The 21,048-nt window shown below is 39.3% G+C and overlaps 1 protein-coding gene across 1 annotated transcript in view; it reads left to right on the top strand.

The window, feature by feature from the left end:
- The first annotated feature begins 2,031 nt into the window (after positions 1 to 2,031).
- Positions 2,032 to 21,048, top strand: part of CSMD3 (CUB and Sushi multiple domains 3) — an 80,942-nt gene continuing 61,925 nt past the window's right edge. The window contains exons 1-4 of the mRNA XM_019519442.1: positions 2,032 to 2,206; positions 7,592 to 7,774; positions 8,914 to 9,240; positions 18,237 to 18,431. Coding sequence (XP_019374987.1) covers positions 2,032 to 2,206; positions 7,592 to 7,774; positions 8,914 to 9,240; positions 18,237 to 18,431 — 880 coding nt within the window. The remainder of the gene's footprint in view (positions 2,207 to 7,591; positions 7,775 to 8,913; positions 9,241 to 18,236; positions 18,432 to 21,048) is intronic.

The following is a 21,048-nucleotide window of genomic DNA, read 5'->3' as shown; positions in this document are numbered from 1 at the left end:
ACTGAAATCATCGTACTACCTAGTGTTCAAATTTGAAGCATTTTCATTTTAATTAAATGTCAGACAAAACAGAGTTCTGTAGACTAAAATTATTGCAGCATGAAGTTCTAAACACCACGTCGATCTACTCTTCCATGATTCTTTTGCCAAATATTAGTAACATCAGATTTTTTTGTACAAACATATCTCCAGAGTACAGATAATCTCAAATAACTTCAACAACAAATTTTTGGTCTCTTGCTTTATTTCCCCATAAGTGTCCTTCTTCCATTTAGTTGCTTCCATTATACATAAGATTTGGGCCATGGATAGGCATTCATTTCTAGCATTAGGAATTTCAGAGACTTTCTTACTGGAAGAAAAATAGCCCAGCTCCTAGAGCATGCATGTGTTCAAGCCCTTTGGTAGCCAGGAGGTAGTCCCTGGAGAAGGGAGCAGACTGTTAATAGGTAAGCCTCTCAATCACCTAGTGGGCATGCTTGAATTGCACATAGGGTGAATTAAAGTTGGAGATGGGGGGAAGAGGGACCAGGGACAGCCTCCTGGACCTGGGGTCCTGGCTTCTTGGCTTTTAAATTGCCAAATGTAATTGGCAAACTTAGTCAGTGCACTTCTGACACCAGTGTCCACATCATTGATAAAGACGTTAAACAGAACTGGTCCAAGGACAGAGCCTTGGGGGGACACCACTGGTCATGGAATGCCATAATGATTTACTTCCATCAACTACTACTCTCTGGGTCCGACCTCAGAGCCAATTCCACAGCCATTGGACTGTGATGTAGCCGAGGCCACAGTTCGCCAGTTTTTTCCATGAGGAGATCATGGGATACCAGACCAAAGGGTTTTTTAAAGTCCTGATATATGGACCTCCCATCACTTTGGGAGGTAATGAGAGAGAATACCATGACTATTTTCAATCCATAGCCTTCCAGAAAACTAGCAATTGTGGTAGTTTTCAATTTCTTATTTAGTTAAAGGGAGTTTAGAAGAAAAAAACCAAACAAACACTGCCTGGTATGAATAAAATGATCTTTATAGCCTCCAGAGTTCCTTTTTTCTTAGGTTGGACTTTTCCCCCACTTTTTCAGAAAACATGCATTCTTCAATTATTCATTACTTTATAATTTATTTTTCAGTTTTCTGTTAGCATATTTCTCGATCAGTCTTCACAAAACAATGTAACCGTAGTTTGTATAGTATCATATAAATCTTATCCTAAAATGCTTTACAAAAGAAAATAATGCATTTAACAGGAAAGTAAAAGAACAATTAAGAAGCATAGTCCTGGGGTAGGAGGGAGTTAAGTTTTCAGGTGAGATTTGAAAATAACTGAAGAATCTTTGATAATAATTAATAAACACTCATCTTGGAACCCCATGGATGGTCTCAGCTGACTGGAAGAGAGCTAAAGTGGTACCTGTCTTTAAGAAAGGGAGAAAGAATGACCCTGCCAAATTATAGACCAATCAGTCTGACTTCAGTCCTAGGAAAAACTTGTGAAAAAATTGTTAAGGAGGCCATCAGTCACAAGCTTGTAACTGACACGGTATTAACAACCAGCATGGCTTTGTGGAGGTTTTGTGGATCATGCCTAACAAACCTGGTGTCGTTTTACAACCCGGTACCTAAAGAGCTGAACAAGGGACATGAGGTAGACATCATTTACTTAGATTTCACTAAGGCCTTTGATTCTGTCTCCCATGAAATTCTCTCAATTAAACTGGAGAGTACTGGCCTGGACCAGCCTACAGTGTGGTGGGTGGATAACTGGCTTAGAGGCTGGTCCCAGAGAGTTGTAATCGATGGAATGGCCTTTTCCTGGAAGGCTGTCTCCAGTGATGTCCCACTGGGATTGGTGCTTGGACCCATGCTTTTTAACATATTAATTACTTGGATGAGGGGGTGGAATGCTCTATGGTTAAGTTTGCAGATGATACAAAGCTGTGGGGAAATGCGGGCACACCAGAGGATAGGATAAAGATCCAGGATGACCTTGACAGACTGGTTCTATGGGCTGATCAGAATCAGATGAAGGTCAAAAAGGAAAAGCTCCAGGTCCTTCATAAGGATAAGAAGAACCGTCACCACAACCATAGGATAGGTGGTAGCCCACTGGCTGGTACAGCATCTGAATGGGACCTGAAGGGTCACAATCGACTAGAAGACGAATATGAGCCAATAGTGCGAGGAAGTCGCCAGAAGGGCAAATAGAACTCTGGCATGCATCAGCTGATGTGTTGCCAACAGATCCAGGGAGGTGCTTCTTAGGGCTGCGTGAAATTTCGCTGGCTGTTTAGATTCAACATGGTTTCACTTCATTTCAAGCTTGAAACAGTGAAACCGAATTGAAATGAAGGGCTTTGAAACAGCCTCCAAACAAAACAAAGCTAGCCAAAATGTTTTGAAAGTTTCAAAACATTGAGTTTCGAAGCAGCCAGCAGCCAGGTGGTGGGAGGTGGGTAGAACCAGGGCTGTGCTTCCAGTGGCTGTGCAGCGCCATGTGGCTCAGCTGCGAGTGAAGCCCTCACTCTCCCCGCCTCCTGTGACCAGGCTCCGTGAAGCCGATCACAGTGCAGGGTAAAGGGAACTGAGCCCGATGATCAGGATGGGGAAGGCTGCACTGAGTTCCTTCCCCCAGCCCAATCGTAGCACTAGGGAGGGGAGCTCAGCTCAACCTGGCTTAGCTCCTTTCACCAGCCTGATCGTAGTGCTGGGAAGGGGAACTGAGTGATTGGGCTCAGTTCTGTTCCCCAGCTCCCCGGTCCCAGGTGGCAGTACCTGGCTTTCCTCCCTCATCTGGCAGGCAGTTCTACAAGGATGGAGATTCAACCATCTCTCTAGGCAACTTGTTGCAGTGCTTAACCACCCTTCTTGAGCTCATTCTTTTTGTAACAATCCAATTGTATGTTACTACCCACAAGCAGAGCATAGGGCCAGGTACAGATGTTACACTTTTACTATAAGTGATCAGAAACCAATTTATACCTGTAACAGAACAGAAGTTTGGCGCACACAGACTGGCTGAAGAATGGTGGAACACTAGCTAGGATTTGCCCCTTCACCAAAGGGCAAACGCGTGTTCTGTTCACTACCGATCTAAACTACACTGCTTACAGAAAACTGTGTAACTTAGATTGATTGCACCTTGGGCTTTTTCAGTGTCTGTACTAGTCTAGAAGTGATGGAACAGTTTTGTTGTCTTTCCGTAGCAGTTTTAGACTGATATGAGGAACATGTGGTAAAGCTCTACAGACACCTGGGAAATTATGTGCGCTGAATCCTCTTTTAAGCTGGCACACTGCGGCTCTGTTTTCCTTTGTTCCTTTGACAATAATAGTAACCCTTCACACTAGCTGGATCAACTTTCATCTATCGACCTCATGTTTTAGATAAGACAGCTGCATTACTATATCTTTTTTTTAATGTGGAGAAAATGGACATCATTAAGCAGTGATTTGCTGAAAGTCAGATTCAGTGAACCATGGGTTCAGACTTAAATTCAAGTCTGTGGCTCCCAGTCCATTGCTCTAATCACTAGATTTCCTTCTTCACTAAAATAATGCTAATTGCATGGGAAACTGAGCTTTAAAATGTATTTACTAATAAAGATGTCAAAGGATGGGAAAAAGCAGAAAACAATTTATTTTTAAACAGTATTCAAACAGTGTAAACATAGCAGGAAAATCAGATGCATGGTTTTGATAATAAACAAAATTACAGCTCATTAATAATAATAGCTTGTATTTAAAGGGGAGGGGGAGAATGCCTCTTAAGGTTTTTATGTTTTATTGTTTTTACACTTCTTACTCCAAAATGCCTTCACTCTTTCCTACTGAAAACAAAAATATTATACGTTTCAATAAAATACACATGAAAAACTAGCTATGGCAAATTACACAAGTCCTTTTTTGTTGTATCATTTTGTTTATGTGCTAAAAAGGCAAAAACCAATAAACAGAATTATTGTATAAAATCTTAATAGCCCATTTCAATGACATAGTCATGTGTAGAATATATTCTGTATTATTTTATTTTACTTGATTTTATTTATTAGATGCATGTATTGTCCTTCCTAAAAAGTTTCAGGAAGTCTTGCAGGAAGAGAACAAAACAATTTATAAAATCAAATATAATAAAATATAAAACAAAATCTTTCAAATCAATATCCCAGCTTCGCCTTGCTTGCTAAATAGAAAGTTTATAGAGTGCTTTTGTAAGATGGGCTGGCTCAGGCGCTGGCAGGCATCAAGGGGAAGGGAATTCCAGAGCTGAGGAGCAACTACTATGAATGACCTTCCACATGTTTTCACCAAGCAATTTTGGTGTGTTGATGGTACTTACAGATGGCTTCTTTCAGCTGATGTTAGGGTTCATGATGGAACAAAAGGATAGTTGTTGACCCTTCGATCCCTATTGATCAAAACCAGCACTTTGAATTGTGCACAGAAAACTACTGGAGACTAGTGCAGACTCTGGAGCACTGGAGTTAATAGTTAATATCCACCCAGTCAGAAGGTTTGCAACGACATTCTACACCAGTTACAGCTTCAGGGTGGTTTTCAAATCCTGGGTAGACAAAGCTTTGGCTGGGATGGTCCTACTTTGAGCAGGGGGTTGGACTAGATGACCTCTGGCGATCCCTTCGAACCCTAACTTTCTATGATTCTATGGCCATCAAAGATCATTAAGAGCTCATTGCAGTAATCTAACCTTGAGGTTATGAAGTTATGGTTGAGAGTGGCCAGATCCAAATCTGAAAGGCAGGGTCTAAACCAGGGGTAAGCAGCCACCATCATGTGTGCCAGTGTGGCACATGAAAACATTTTGTTTGGCACGCCTGCCTCAGGGCAGACAGTGGGGAAGAGGCTGGGGCTGTGCTGCCACAACAAGGATTGGTTTCATGGCTTCTCCGCCACCTGACCCTCTCAAGCCAGCCTCTTATACATTGAGGTTGAGGTATTTTGTCACTCTGTCCAAAAACATTGCTGACCCCTGCCTTGTCTAAACCTTCTCACTAGATGGAATTGGTGAAAGGTATTCCTAAACACCACCTTCACCTGAAGATCCAGGTGTAGGAGAGAATCCAGGAGACTCCAAGGCTGACAACCTGAGTTACAAGGGGAGGCTGAAGCCCCAGCCAAGAAAAGGCATGCCAATCCTCCTCAGGCCAAGCAGTCTTCCTCCCAACCCTTAACCTCTTTCTTGTCTGGATTCAGCATCAGTTGTTTCACCTGTACCCCATCCTCAACTACAACCAGGCATTAGAAAGACCAAGATGGCAAGGGCCCCAAATCAAATTAGAAAAAGATATATCTGGGTGTCATCAACATATTGATTGTAACTCACTCCACACCTCTGCATAGGCTCATTCAGTGATGTTATACACACAATGAACAAGAGAGGTGGCAGGGGAGAGTGCTGGAGAACCTCACAAGAAATTTCCAGAGGGGATAAAAAGCCTTCACTTTTCATTTCCCTCTATGACATCCCAGCTAGGAAACAGCAGAACCAGTTTAGAGTGGCCCCGTGAATACCCACCAGGTCATGTAAATACTTTATCAGCTCCTCATTATTATCTGTGTCAAAGGCCTCAGAAAGATCCAGTAAGATAAGCAAGGCATGATATCCCCTGTCAATTTCCGAGAGATCTCATTGAACAAGGCTATGCTCATAGGCTGTCTGTTATACCCAAGGAGAAAGTGAAACAGGGATCCAGGAATACTAGATGCACCTGGAGTTGTGCAACCAAATGCTCAGTGACCTTCCCTAAAAAGAAGAGGTTGGAAATGCGGAGATACCTTGCTGGGGTGAAGGTTGGAGGGTCAGCATCATGAAATGGTTTCTTGAGTACGGGTCAGACAGTTGCAGGTTTAAGAATATCCAGCACCCTCGTCTGATAACCCCTGCCAGACATGTTCCCAATCTCCCCACAGCGGGGTTTTCAAAGCCAGGATAGGCACAGGTCCAGTTCACAGCCAGTCACATGCACCCCTCTGTGTTCATCCTCTGCCTCAGTGTATGATCTATATAAACTGGACAAAATCAAACTTGCCCAACTACAAACTCTGAGGGCATTTTTACACATGCTTCAGGGTGGCAGGGGGAGGGAGGCACTCTAATTAAAGCACCTAGAGCATCTTATGTATCAGTGTCCCCGCAATTCAAAATGGCATTGGGGGAACTTTATCTAAAGCTTGTTAAATCTGCTCTGATGCTCTGAACAGGCACCTTGACTCTGCCAAAAGTGGTGGCCTCCAAGTCATGCAGGATAGTTGCAGTTATTTGGATAGTATGTGGTGACTCCTTTTCCTTTATTATTTCCTATTGTGTGTAACATCTGGAAATATCATAATCTTATATCGCTGAAGCCATGTTTTTGCCAAGGGAGTGTTATAACAAATAGCTGTAGTGGGTGGTGAAAATTAAAAATCATGCACGTGTGTATGTGTCATTTCTCTTTATAAGCTGCCATGTATTTTTAATTTGGTAAAGGTTTTTCATTACCGTTATCTTCTAATAACTTAATAGGCATCTTAACAAAACACGAAGTTAAATATTTACACTGAATTTCTATCTTCCATTGCAATTAAATTTATTATTAACCATAATGATTAACCTTAGGAGTTTGTAAAGAAGTGGGTCTTTGTTAATACTTTGTTAATAAGACAATGGTTTTCCTGTAAATCTGTAATTCTGCCTCTTAGACAAACTAAAGACAGCTAACTACTACTTCTACAAAGAGCAATGAAAGAGATCATAGAGAAAAGCACAAAAATAACATTAAATCTAACAATTCAAGGAACAGTTCAATTTTTCTAAAATATTACATCTGGGTCTACTATAGAGACAAGTTTCTACAAATTAATTAATTATACAGCTGGTACTTACTGACCTGAACAGGTCTATGGAATTCAATAGAATAGTTTAATTTTCTCCCGTTACTTTCTCCCAACAGAAAGTAAGAGGAAGAAGGATAATCTTGTAGTTTACATCCTAGCTCAGGACTCAGGAGGTCTGGCTACAATTCATTGCTATGCTATATGTTTCTTGTGTAAGTGGGCAATCATACCCAATATACCAGTTTCCTATTTATAAAATAGGATTATTTATTTTCTTCCACGCTTTGCCTGTCTTGCGTATCTAAATGGAATTTCAGACATAGATACTATCTAACACAGGGGGGGCTCTTGATTTCTTTGAGATTACCATACAGTGCTGAAAGACATATGAAACTTATGCCATGTGCAGTTGTGATTAGAACACCATATAAAAACCACAGTGGGGTAAGGAAGCCATTTATATTTTTCAGCCCCATTTTTGTCTGGGTTTTTTTGAGCACTGATTAAAAGGAAATAACCCATATGATTGTATATCAACTGCAGTGACCCATGCTTAGAATTCATGATAGCTTCACTAGTGTTTTGTATATTGAAAGCAATTTAAATTCATGCCTCTCCTCCACTTATTGTGTTAGTGACATTCATACCATCAAAATATGTAACGTTGTTCTATACCAGAGGTCATATCTGTGGAAAATGCACCTTATTCCTCTGAACATAAATTTTCTATTTATTTGCTATTTGAACAGAAATTGAAAAGGAGAGCTGTGGGGATCCTGGAACACCGTTGTATGGTATCCGAGAAGGGGATGGATTTTCCAACCGGGATGTTTTAAGGTTTGAGTGTCAGTTTGGATTTGAACTAATTGGAGAGAAATCCATTGTTTGTCAAGAGAACAACCAGTGGTCTGCAAACATACCAATTTGTATTTGTGAGTACCAAATGCCTTTTTTTTAACAGAACATATGTTACAATTGCCCTTGCATATAATTGTTTGTGTGATTAATTGCAAAGTTAGTACAATGTAATTAATTTTGTTGGCAAGTTGAATTTACTTTTGTGCAGTGATAGCTTCATAATGTATTTATGCCAAATGTAAGTTCTGTGACCACTTACACTTTTTCTGTTTTCAAATAACAGTTATTAAATGGGGTATTATTATGTGCCTCCATATAACATTTTATTGTTGACATACTGTACTTTGGAGGAGGCAGTATATTTTATGTGCATTATATACTTTTTATAGCTGCTATTATAAGTTAATTTATTTCATCAGGTTAGTAGTTGCTGAATTGCAATCAAGGGCATTTAAATTATTTACAGATATTTCCATGTATTATGCATGACTATATTTAAGACCTTTAAATGATCATAGAGATGTATATTTTAGCTGTCTACCAATAATATTATACAGAATAAACTTAATGCTATAATATATATTTGTGGTAACAAACACATTTCTCTCCTAGCATTTACATTAAAAAAAATTATAGGCCAGATATATTAGGAGCAGAATCACTTTCTTACCTTATTGTAAATTAATGTAATATCACTTAAATAGCACAGTTAAATATAAAATATTAACTTCATAACAGCAAAACAAAGTTACCATTTCTTTTTGGCTAGTTCAATTTTTGTGCATATGTGTAAGCTAAAATGATAATGTCAGCATTGACCTTCTGACTCGTAATGTACACAGTGAGAGGTTTGTTTATCTAAACAGTTCCCTAAAGGACAAAATAAGTGGTATCAAGTGATTAAGCACTGCTGAACATGGATAAATCATGAGGACTGCTATGGTTTTTAGTGTACCATTGGTATTGTATGTGACCCTGGGGGCTGCTTTTAGGAGTTAGTCATATAGACAGAAAAGGAGTAAGAAGACACCAGAAAAAGCAAATCAATTTGAAAAGTTCTTTTTTTGTTTCTCAGCTGATCCTAAACAATATTAGCTTTTTCAGTGGAGGAAATAAGCATGTTTTAAGGATCTCTTAGGAAGAGAAAATAATATGGGAAAACCCTCTTGAAAATAGCTTTTATTTTGTTCTCTAATTTCTTTCTCTCTGACAGTTCCTTGCCTTTCCAATTTCACTGCACCAATGGGAACAGTTCTTTCACCTGACTACCCAGAGGGATATGGAAATAATTTAAATTGCATCTGGACAATAATCTCAGACCCTGGAAGCCGGATCCATCTCTCTTTTAATGACTTTGATTTGGAATCTCAGTTTGACTTTCTTGCAGTAAAAGATGGCGACTCTCCAGATTCTCCACTGCTTGGCACGTTCACTGGTGCCGAGGTTCCTTCCCATCTTACCAGTAATGGGCATATATTACGCCTAGAATTTCAAGCTGATCACTCAATGTCAGGACGTGGATTTAACATCAGTTATAATAGTGAGTTTTTCTACTTTGCTTCATCTGAATAATATGTAGACTGTACTGTAGAATAACACAAGATTGCCTTGAAAACATATTGCATATTTAATGTTCTTGTTTTCCGGTCTCTCTCTGTCACACACGATTCCAGAAAAAAATAGAGTTGTGTATTTTAACTTTTGCTAGCCTTGAGGAGGAGGGAAATGATGGAAATAAGAAAATGTGTAGTTACCCTTATCCAGACCACTTTGGACTAGATTTGTAAGGAGCTTAGTTATCTATAGGAGCAATTTAATATGTATCTCTGTGTCCAGGAAGCAGAAGACCAAGGTTCTATGCACTCCTCTCATACAAAGTGGGGTTGACCTGCATTTTCTGCTTCTCATTCACATGCTAAAACCACTAGCCTGGAGCTTATGCTTTATCCAGACCTCTCTCCAGTCCTTTTGAAGCTGATCCAGTGGTTATCTAGAAAGGGATTCTGTATGTGGGCCAGAAGGAGGAGACTAAGCCTCAGGGAGGGTGGCTTAGTTAGATGGATGCTGGACTGCAGTGGAGGGAACCCTGTTTCTAACCTGGGCCACTGTCCCAATGGGGAAGAAAACTACCCTAATGCTATGTATCCATTTAATAAAAAATGTAAGAAGTAATGGGTCAGCTTGACAGGATGGAGAGCACTATGGGAAATGCCTAATCTGTGATGTGATGGTTAGTAGAGCTGTGTGAAGCTTTGGTTGCTGATTTGATTCGGAGGAGATTCAGTCTGATTTGGCGGCCGAATCTCTGAATCTGAATTGAATTGGGAGACCAAAATTTCCAAATCAATTCAAAGCCTCCAAATTGATTTAGAAAAGATTTGGAGGAGATTTGGGCAGTCCCTGTTCACTGCTGCAGGGAGTTGCTGCAGGGAGTTGGTGCCGGTAAGTAGGGGACAGGGAGAGAGGTTGGAGGGGGGAGGGGACCATGGGGGGGACCCCTGCCAGGCCCCATCCCTTGCCTGCTCCCCCAGCCTCCCTGAGCACTCCCCGCCCCCCCACCCACTCTCCCAGCTCCATCAACGGCTGCGCCGCCTGGCCCCAGTGTCCCAGCACTTAAAACATTTTTTTAAAAAGTCCCGGGGTCACCAGATGCTGCAGCAGCCATCAGGGCCTCTGGGGGCTCACGGCAGAGCCCTCCCACCCCCACAGTGCGGGGCAGTGGGGGGCAATGGAGATTGCCCCCTCCACCTGGCAGGAGCCAGGGAGTGCGGGGCTTTTCTCTGTGTTAAGTGGTGGGATGCTGGGCCCAGGCGAGGCAGCCGTTAATGAGGCTGGGAGAGCGGGTGGGGGATGGGGCCTATTTGATTTGGAGATTCAGCCGATTCAGCGATGGTTGAATCTCCGAATCAGATTCAGCCAAATCAATTCAGGACAGTGATTTGAATCACTGAATTGAATCACTGCCCCCCGAATAGGCTGAATCTGAAGCGAATGCTAATTGCTTCACACGGGCCTAGTGGTTACAGCACTTGGCTGAGAAAGAGGAGCTGTGGGTTCAAGGCTTTTCTCGCGGAAGGTCCTAGAATCTGTTTTTCCTCATCCCTGAGCAAGTGCCCTAGCTGCTAGGCTATTGGGCTAAAACATAAGAGGTTGTTCCTTTTCCATTTTAATTTAATCAGTTACAAGTGAGGGAGAAAATTATGCCTCCATAGGTGGAAATAGAATCCACACAATGCATAAGTGCCAAAAATTGTCCTTAGCAATCAGAACTCTTGGTAGAGGTGATATCTTTTATTAAACTACCTACCTAGTTGATCTAATAAAAGATATCACCTCTGTCAAGGGTTCTGATTGCTTTCACCTGTAGACCAACATGGTTATAACCTTTATCCCTGAGAAATAGCTCTTAGATGGTAGGTAAATGCCATGTGGAGCTGGAACAGGATTTTTAGTCCCTAAGTTTGGAATGATCTCTTACATTTCTGCCTGTAGGCATTTGTGTAGCTGCCTGGGTCTTGAAAACACTGACCTGCTTGATATCTATCTGTCACCTAACTTCTGAAGGAAATCACAGACTAAACATTCCCCACCTGGGGTCTGGATCTGGTAGGTGATTTCAGAGAATCCACAAAATCAGCCCAGAGCACTCATTTGTGATATAAAAGACCAGCTTCAAATCTTACATCTTCCTGATTTGGAGCAGGAACTTGATATCCCATGTCCTAGGAGAGTGCTTTGAGCACAAGCCTATGATGTATTCTAAATGGTCTCTCTCAATCTTTTGTGTTGAAGCTATTTCACTTTATAAAAAATAACTAAATCTGTACTGAGCCAGACAGAGAGTGAGGATGATGCTCCAGCATGGTGGTCAGGTGCTTACTTGAGAGACCCAGGTTCCACTTAACTATTTAAGTATTATTTTGTTAGCAATGCCCAAGTGCTTTATATGATTCTAGACCTAAACTTGTGTCCTGTTCCACCCCTCTCTGTTCTGGCTGACTGTAATGATTAAAGGAGGGATGCCTTTAGATTTGCCTTTAAAGGGTGCTTCCAAAATGCTGCCAGATGGCTGGGCTACTACTAATCTGTTGCCTTGTCCTTCTATTCCCAAGCTTCCCTTTCTGTTCATTTCACCCATATGTTTATAGAAACAAAAAATGAGATCTATGGAGACAACGTTGTCTCTTTATTGCATGCTTGAACACTTATCATGATAGGGTTTTCACCTTAGAGATGGGTTCTTAGTTACCACCATATTGCAAATAAATGTATTAGTATAGCTGAGCCCTTCAAGCACACTTTCAGTACAAGAACAAGAATATTTCATAACGGGATTTTAAGTCTATTTTTCTTACTATACGTCGTATCCTAGGCTCCCAATGTTCCACACATTTTATGGCTTGTTTACAGACCCAATCATGTAGACACTGGGCACATCTACACGAGATGCTTACTATGTGGTAGCTTAATAACACTGAGCAGTAACATGCCGGTCAAAAACCAAGCTAATAAGTTACTGTGCGTTGTTGTTAGGCTCCTGCACAGTAACTGTCACAACCCTCCCCCGGAAAATTGGCAGTACTGTGCAGTAATTGTAGTTACTGAGTATTTAGTTAGTACTTCATTAATGATAAAAGTTAAGGATGAAAATTAAAGAATTTTTTTTTGTGCAAAAATCTATTTGGTCTAATAAAAGATATCACCTCTACCACAAGCTTTGATTCTAGTCACTACTGTGCATTAATGAACACGTAGATGTGCCTACTGAGAAGTGCTCAGGCTTTCGTTTACTCCTCTAAATAAAGGTTTAGTGCAATAAGTAAGTCCTAAAGCCCTTTTTTTGAATAAATCGTTACAGGGAGAGTTCCAAAAGTCCCACACCTCAAAGATTTGCACGTAATCTTTACTTAGTGGTCTACAGGTCCCTCCTGCACGCCTTCACTCTTCCCCTCCCCTCATGAAATCTATGGTATTTTACAGGTAGAAGACTGGAACAAGGTGGTTTAGGAAGTTAACAGGAGAGCCTAACCACTTGATACAGAACACAGCTGGGACCCCTCCACCCCCAAGAATTTTAATTGACTTGTTTACAAATCCCTCTGTGTAATTGCATTATAATACAAAAGTGATACTGAATGATTAGTGCAGAAAAACATTTTTGTTAATTGCATTTTTCTTTGGGAAGTGTTGATGAAGCCAGTGGTTTAATATTTCAATGACATATAAATATAGCGGTCAAAGTAAATGGCTGGTCAGAATGGCTTTTTTAGAAGAGTATAGTTTTGGGGGTTTTTTGGTCGTCATTTAGCTTAAACAATTAATAATTATGTGAATTTATTGCCTCTCTGAAGTGACAGTGGTGGTGAATGCTGTCATTAATATATTGTCGAAGTGTAATTTCACATCCTTAAAGTTAAGTTAGCTGACACATGTCACAGTAGCTTGTTGTATTAAGCTGCTGCTTTTGCCATTAAGGCTTTTTCCCCCTTTGCTTTTTTTTCAATAGAAATTCATAGAGCTCTTTAATAAACCTTACATTTTAACACATTTTTTATGTTACTGGGGATGGGTGGATAGATGGTTAGAGATGGATTGCTAGATTGTGTGTGTGTGTGTGTGTGTGTGTGTGTGTGTGTGGAGACAGAGAGAAAAATTAATTTGCAGGTTCATATTTTTTCTACATCTAGATATTTTCCTTTAATAGAAGTTTGGAGTATACAAGACAATTATAAGTGACTGGCAGATTGTTTTGGTTTGTTTGTTTATTGGTTTTTTCTAAGTGAGTTAACTCTATTTTGAATCTCTTGACTGTGGGCCTGATTCTCCTCTTTTATTCCAGGTTTCTTCCCTTGGTCTTACTGGAGTTGTTATTGATTTGATTGCAAGAATCAAGACATTTATTTTTAAGTACATAGATATGCCATGAGCTTGAGATATACCTCTGTCTGAACCCCCCCCCCAAAAAACACACAAGGCTGCTCTCATTTTTAGGTCCCTCAGTTAGCAATCACTTAAACTAAAGCATGCACTGATTATATCTCAATATTTGCTACTACAGTTTGCATTAATATAAGAAAATATTGAGATTTTTACCTTATTTTCTGTCAATTGCACAATGAAACTGATGTATTAAAATATTATTTCAAATGCAAGGGCTTTTCTACAATTTTTAATATTGGCTACAGTGAATCTGGGGCTAGGATGAGTGTTTGTTAGAGGGGAGGTTTTGTTCCGCTTACAAAAGATAGCAACTCTAGAAAAGAAGTCTCTTTTCAGCAATATCTATTGCAATCTGATAAATTACTGATATGTCCTTTCCATAATATGTAAGCATAATAGATTGTTTAAGTCCAAAGGGGTAGGAAGAGAATTCTTATTAGCTTTATTCTCTCCTTTCATTTGTTAAACCCCAAAGTTAATCAAAAATATCCATTTTCTGCTATCACTTCTGCTGCATACAACTACAATCATTTTTTAAAGTCATCAGTTGTCTCTTCTTTCTTTCGATATCATAGATTTTATTTCACAAAAATGTACAAAATGATTATTCATTGGTAAAGAAAACACAGGCTACAATGACACACACCTGAACAAAGCCCAAATTTCATGAAGAAAAGGGTGGGGCAAGGAAATTTAAAAGCCTTGCAGTAAAGTATGTAAACTGATTTGTACATAATGTTTCCAAAAATCTCAGCGTGGTGTGGCATATAATTTATTTTCAGAAATGAGCTCTCTGTCTATTGTGTTTATTTTTACAACAGCTGTTGTGGTCTACAGTAATCCTTCTGGTCTATACATTTTTCCAGCCTATGAACAAACAAAACAATATGCCATATCTGCATGTCTTTTTTTTTATATAATGTAACAATGTATCCAATGTTATCCAGTTTGGTCATTAGCTCACTGAAGTAAATTGAAAGACTCCCAACAACTTCATAATAAACTTTGGGTTAGATTATATAAAAAAGGTAGGTACACGTGATTGACAAGAGGATAATGGAGGTTACCATATGCATTTTTCAAAGGATTTAAGTGCATAAAGATTTGGGTCGAGGGTCAGTGGAATTTTCGAAAGTGCATAGGTACTTATTCCCATTGAAATCAAAGAGAATTAGGTAGCAATACCTAGATCAAGTAGAGGACTTATGCATCTCAATGACAGGCACTGTGACACCTAACTTGAAGAATCCCACCCCCAAAGTGGAACACAGAACCTGGGAAACCAAATTTCTGCTTCCTGTATAGTGTTAAGTGCTTCTGAATAGTATCTAAAATAACATATAGTGGCCTAGAGCAGGGGTGCTCAACCCTAATCATTGCACCTGGCCTGCAGGGATCCCTACAGGTCTGAAAAGTTTATGGTGGGAAAGCAGTGGTAGCTGCCAAATTTCTGGACCTGTGGGGAGCCCTGCAGGCTGGAGAGAATGTTAGATCAGAGCACAGAGTTAGCCCCACCTCAATCCAGGTGCACAGGGCACTTTTACACATGCTGCAGGAGTCTGGCGGGGGCTCACTTGAATTAGAATGGCTCTGAAAGTGCTCAAATTAAAATACTACTGTGTCTTGTGTATCAGTGTACCTACCCTTAAAAATGACAGTGAGGGCACTTGAAATAAAACTCATTTGACAAGCTTTAGTTCAAGTGCCCAGCTTCCCCCCCAACCATTTTTAAGCATGGAAACACCAATACATGAGACACAGGAGGCTGCTGGAGCACAGTAATTGCCACGCTGCAGCTGACTTGATTAATTGAGTCTGCTCTGACACATTGGAATTACAGCGTGTCGGAGAAGCCTCCATGCTCATGTATAGATGCCCACAGAGACTGGCTGGAGGCAGTGTGGGGCCCAATCTGGCTGCATGGGACTGAGGGGACAGGTGCGGGGCCCTGATCAGCAACATAAGCTTCCAGGAAGCCACATAAAGCCCTAATCCAACAGCACAGGGCCCTGAAAATGACTGAGCCAGACAACTTTGGCTAGACCTTTCAAAACTCTTGAATGCAAGTTATTCAGACATGCTAATTTAAACAGGTCTAACTTTAGAAACTGTGGTTTGCCATCTTTTTGCTTTAACATTGGAACTGAAAGATCTTCATCATCTTACACTAAAATGTCAAATATAGAAATATAGAACCAAAATGTTTATTGAAAACTTCTGAACTGTCTGCACTTGTATTAAGATTTTACCAAGTCCATTATATAATAGAAAACAGCATTGTTAAGGTTCTCTTTGTTTGTTTGTTTTTCATACTTTTCCAAATATGTAAAAAAAATAAAACAAAGCAAAACAAAAAAACCCTCCTAAATCATGTCTGGTTTGCTCGATTCCACTACAGCAGAATGGAAAACATAAATTGTAAGGAATGCCAGACCTTTCTGAGAATATTTTTCCTAGTGAATGATGCAAAAATTAGAACATGTACCTTAGTGCTGTCACTTTGTTCAGTCCTGGGGTTTATAATAATAATGTCTCATTTGAAGTTAGTAAGAAAAAAAAATAACAGTTGATCTTTTCACTTAAAAGTATGGACTGTATATAATTTTCTGAGGAAAAAACCCCCATCTATTTTCACTTCTAGGGGACAACATATCTGAATTAATGAATATTTGAATGCCATCTCCATTGTCAGGCATCCCTACAGCATACACCTATATTATAATCTGCAGTATGTACAGTATTTCCTTAGTAAAAAATGTGTGCATTTGAATGATGTGCTATTTCTTGCTTTACTCTAGCTTTCAGCATGATTACAAGGCAACATCCAAGAAATCTTATTACTTAATTAATCAGATAGTTGGCTAAATCAAACAAAAATATAGTATTAAAAGTGGAATAGCCCCACACATCTTTAATTTATGAAAAATTACATAAATGGAAACAATTAACGTCTGGCTGAAGTTCTGGCAGCCTTGCCTCACTAAATGCAGTTTTCCTTGTAGTTGTTTAAAACACGTAACTGACAGTTTTTACTTGTATTTAGAGATGGTCAAAGTAGAGAGAACTTTTCCAGTTTTTAAAGGTATCTTCATTTGAAAAATTGTTTTGTGGTGATCTATAGTGCAGTCATAAATGTATACCCTTCAAGGAGAAAATACATGTGTATAATTGAGTAAAATATGTGATGGAAGATGCAATGTTAGATCTTTAAAAAAGATGCAGCAATTTTTGCAAATATTTTTCATTTGAATATGGTCTGAAGATTTTTGCTTCCATTGGGTTCATTCAGTGAGGTCATTTGGACAACCCAGTTTCATGAGCAAAAATATCTATGCGAAGTAGGTTTCAAGGTTACCTGTGTGTATATTCATTCAGTCAAGAAAAGGTCAAAAACATGTGTGAGCAAAGTAGTGTGATTTATCTGACGGATTACAAATAGGCAATAAATTTGAATAGTGAATACTGACAGCAAACTTTCTGTGATAATTCCATGCAAGACAAAACTTACAAAAACATTTAATTAAAATGCATTTTAAAAAGCTGAGATTATTTTATTGGCATCTTTTAATTAAGGGGTAGGGGAAAAGAGCAAAATAGATGAGAGAAATTGTTGCATATTGTTCCCTGAATTCTAGTCGGTTGTGCTGGCCATGCATTGGTAGCCTTATACTTAATCACAAAGTGTTCTATCAAGCTAATTTAGTTAAATTTCTTTATCAGTGAGACATGTTGCTCAATTTTATACCATTAAACTCTGTAATGCCACAAGGGTCATCTCTTTAGCAAATATTCTGGCACCTCTACCAAATCTCCTCTTCCTTTATACATAGGCAAATATGTAAAGAAACAAATTACTGGCACAACTAGCCACAAAAGATAAACTAATTCCAAAAGAAATCAGTGATTGTTGAATTGTAAAAGGTGTGTGTATTACCCTTTCACATAAAGGAAAGCCAAAAATAATAAATGTGCATCTTCCTATTTACTGTTATGAGGATGGTTTTGCCCTCCTCTGGACCTGGTGTGCATGCACTTGCATATGTGTGGCTTTGTTCCTTCAACTTTCAGTATATTCAGTAACAAACATAATGGGTTGTCTTTATTGTATCATGTGGACATGGACAGAGAAATTACTTCCCTTTATCATTTTCCTACAAAGTTTTTTTATTTCTTACAAAGATATCTCCTAACTTTGAAATTCAACAGGGTTTATATACTAGAGAGTTTTACAGTTTTAACTATACTAATAATTGAATTCATAGTTGTACAAATATAGCTGTTTAGGAAACAAAATAAGCGTTATTAGGATCAAATACACTTACGTTAGTATAACAAAGGCCATACACAAATTTATACTGGTATGCATTACTAATATACAGGTATACACTACTAATACATGCAAGTATTGTCAAAAATATTTAAGAAGTGGCTAATTTCAGCTAGAAATCCCAGGAAAGGCATGTGATTGCCCTTTCTAGCTGAATAAAATAAATCCTCTAAAAATGTCAGCCTATTCAAGGCTTAATTACATTTCTTATCTTGTGCTATTATTTATTTATTTATTTATTTCCCGCCTCCTTTGTTTCTGTTTCAAAGCATTTGGACATAATGAGTGTCCTGATCCTGGAGTACCAATCAATGCACGGCGTTTTGGTGACAACTTTCAGTTGGGGAGTTCAATTTCTGTCATTTGTGAAGAAGGATTTATTAAAACACAAGGAACTGAAACAATTACTTGCATACTGATGGATGGAAAAGTAATGTGGAGTGGGCCTATTCCTAAGTGTGGAGGTATGTGAACTTTCCGCTTTTAGATTCCTGGTAATTTATTGTAACTTATTTTAATCTGTTTATTGGGTGCATGTACATGTGCAATTAGCACATAGCAATAAACTCCAGTACAATTCACCCTAGAGTTTATTGCTCCCATGCACAGCATTTACATGTATGCCTAGAACCACAGGTAATGAACCAGGGCAGAGCAGCCTCAGCTGCCATGGGACCCTGGGGGTTAGCCTGCCAGCCCGGCACTGCTCCATGTTGACTCAACATACTGCAGAGGGGTGGGCTAGGGCTAGGGTGCTACAGTGTGTGGCTAGCTGACAGGCATCCCCCCACACTTCAGCACCCTCATGCCCCAGCGAGCCCTGGTCATTATCTACACATGTGTTTTGGTGCACAATAGCTACTCCTCTGTAGGGTAGTACTTGTCTCCATATAGTACTATCCTACAGCGAAGTTAATTTACTGCACCGTAATACAGGTACACATGCAGGCAGTGGCACTTTACTGAGGAGCTAATTAGTCAACTCTGCAGTAAAGCATACCTGTAGATGCACCCACAGAGTAAAATCCACAGTTGGGCCCAGGTCCAAGACACTTAATTCACTTAAGCAAACTTAGAGTTTCAGTTGTGGGGCTTAGTGATACAAAAGCTGTTTTGTGCACAGGAGCAATTTTGTTCTTCCTATTTTCTAGATATTACAAAAAAATTTACAGTTGGTCTCTCTCAGGCAATTTTCTCGAAAATTTGTTTGAGGAAATCTTTGGTTGAAGTCTTAAATTTGCTTATACAAACAAGCAGCAGAAATGTGCTAATAAGGTGCAAATATGGATAATAAATGCAAATTATCCCTAGTAAGTTATGCAAATATACATTTTTTTTCTGTTGGCAAGTTGTTTATATTTTTATTAAATGTTATGTTATTTAATTTTTCTTAAAGAATGAGTTGCTATTGAAACAAATAAAATACCCCACAAGACAGACAAACAACAAAAAAACTCCCCCCCCACTGAAAGCATAGTTTGATAATGATAATAGCCATATGTTAGGAGATTACCATATTTAAGGGTAAGATTATACTTTGCACATATGAGTACATGTTAACTCTAAGGAATGTCATCTGGTGTTAAAGCTAGCATGTGCTGTGCATAATCGCGTGTTAAGGATTAATACCCTCACTAACATAGACTACTTGGACCTGTCACTGGAGGGCTGTGGGCAGTACTGAGGCTAGGAACTTCTGACTGAGGGGCAGTTCGGCCAGCATAGGAGTGATCCATATGATGGGGGATCTGGGGGTGGAAAGGGAAATTTTGTGGGGCAGGGAGGTGGCAGCCCAGCAGCTACCCATCCAGCAATCCACTGTCTGTTTCCCCATCTACTCCTACCTCCCTGCCCCCTCCCCCTGCTCCTCCCTCACATACCTCCCTGTACCAATTCATCCCTTTCTTTTCCCTCCCCGCTCACCCCCTTCTCCATTCTTCTCCTGCCTGGCTCTCCTCAGTTGTCAGTCCAGGGTCATAAAATCCTGGATGAAAGCTAGTCCACTTGGAAACAGTGCTTCCTGGGATAGATGAGGACTGTAAATTAGTGGTTTTATCCCAGATGAGAAGCCAGAAGTTAATTGAACTCAAACTGGGTAGCACAGCTCAAAAATAATCCTCACCTGAAGTGGCATAACTTTAATATGCCTAAAGGGCATTTAGCACTTGTTAATGAGGTGTAATATGTGATTGTTCAGATTTTAAATGCTCTTAACATCATTTAATTGCAACATGTAATCTCACCCTAATGTTCTGACTTTGAATTTAATTTATTTTAACAGGGAATTTATACTGGTCATTAATTTCAATTCTAGAGATGGTGTGAAAGGAAAGAAATCTGATTATTGTTTTTTCCTTGTGTTTGATACGACATTCAAACATGCCATGGTGACCTGACATCATTAAAATTTTTTAACAAGTTTGTTGCCATTGTAAATGGGTAGAATCTCAGTAAAATGAAGATTCATTCATTTAACAGCAGCAAAAAAAAGTTGGCTACTTATTTGGACTGATCAAGGTATTAATATCATTTGCTGTACCTAGTTTAAGTCCACCAATTACATTTTTTCTATGTATGTTTACCTTGAAATTTCAGTTGGACAATATATTTATTTACTTTGCATTCTAATCTGTTGGGAGATGTTTCTGTGAGCTGTTAAGATCTGAAGAGTCTATTTTGGTGGCATTTGCATATCATATGTAGAGGGAATGCCTTAAATCCCCTGCAAGACTCACAGGGTTATTGATGCTTAATTACCAAATGCTTGTAAAGCAATTTGAAATGTTTCAATAAAAAATGACAGCATAGGAATGTGTACATGAAAAGATATCCTGCTCATTTGATATTGAGATATTTATAGAAAATAAACACAGAAGTAGGAAAGGCAATTATCTTGATCCCCATTCTACAATAATCCATACATGAAAAATAAAGCCAAATAGCTCCAACACCAGAATGTCCTGGCATTGATGGACTGACAGAGAAGTAACAGTTATAGTAATCACCAGGGATCCTGGTTTTCTCTGATAAAAAAAATCACAAATTCTCTAACAAAAAATCTCAAATTCTCTGACAAAACCC

Source organism: Gavialis gangeticus, unplaced genomic scaffold, assembly GCF_001723915.1.
Source record: "Gavialis gangeticus isolate Ggan-Ray unplaced genomic scaffold, GavGan_comp1, whole genome shotgun sequence".
NCBI lineage: Eukaryota > Metazoa > Chordata > Crocodylia > Gavialidae > Gavialis > Gavialis gangeticus.
This window is presented reverse-complemented; position numbering and strand designations above follow the sequence as displayed.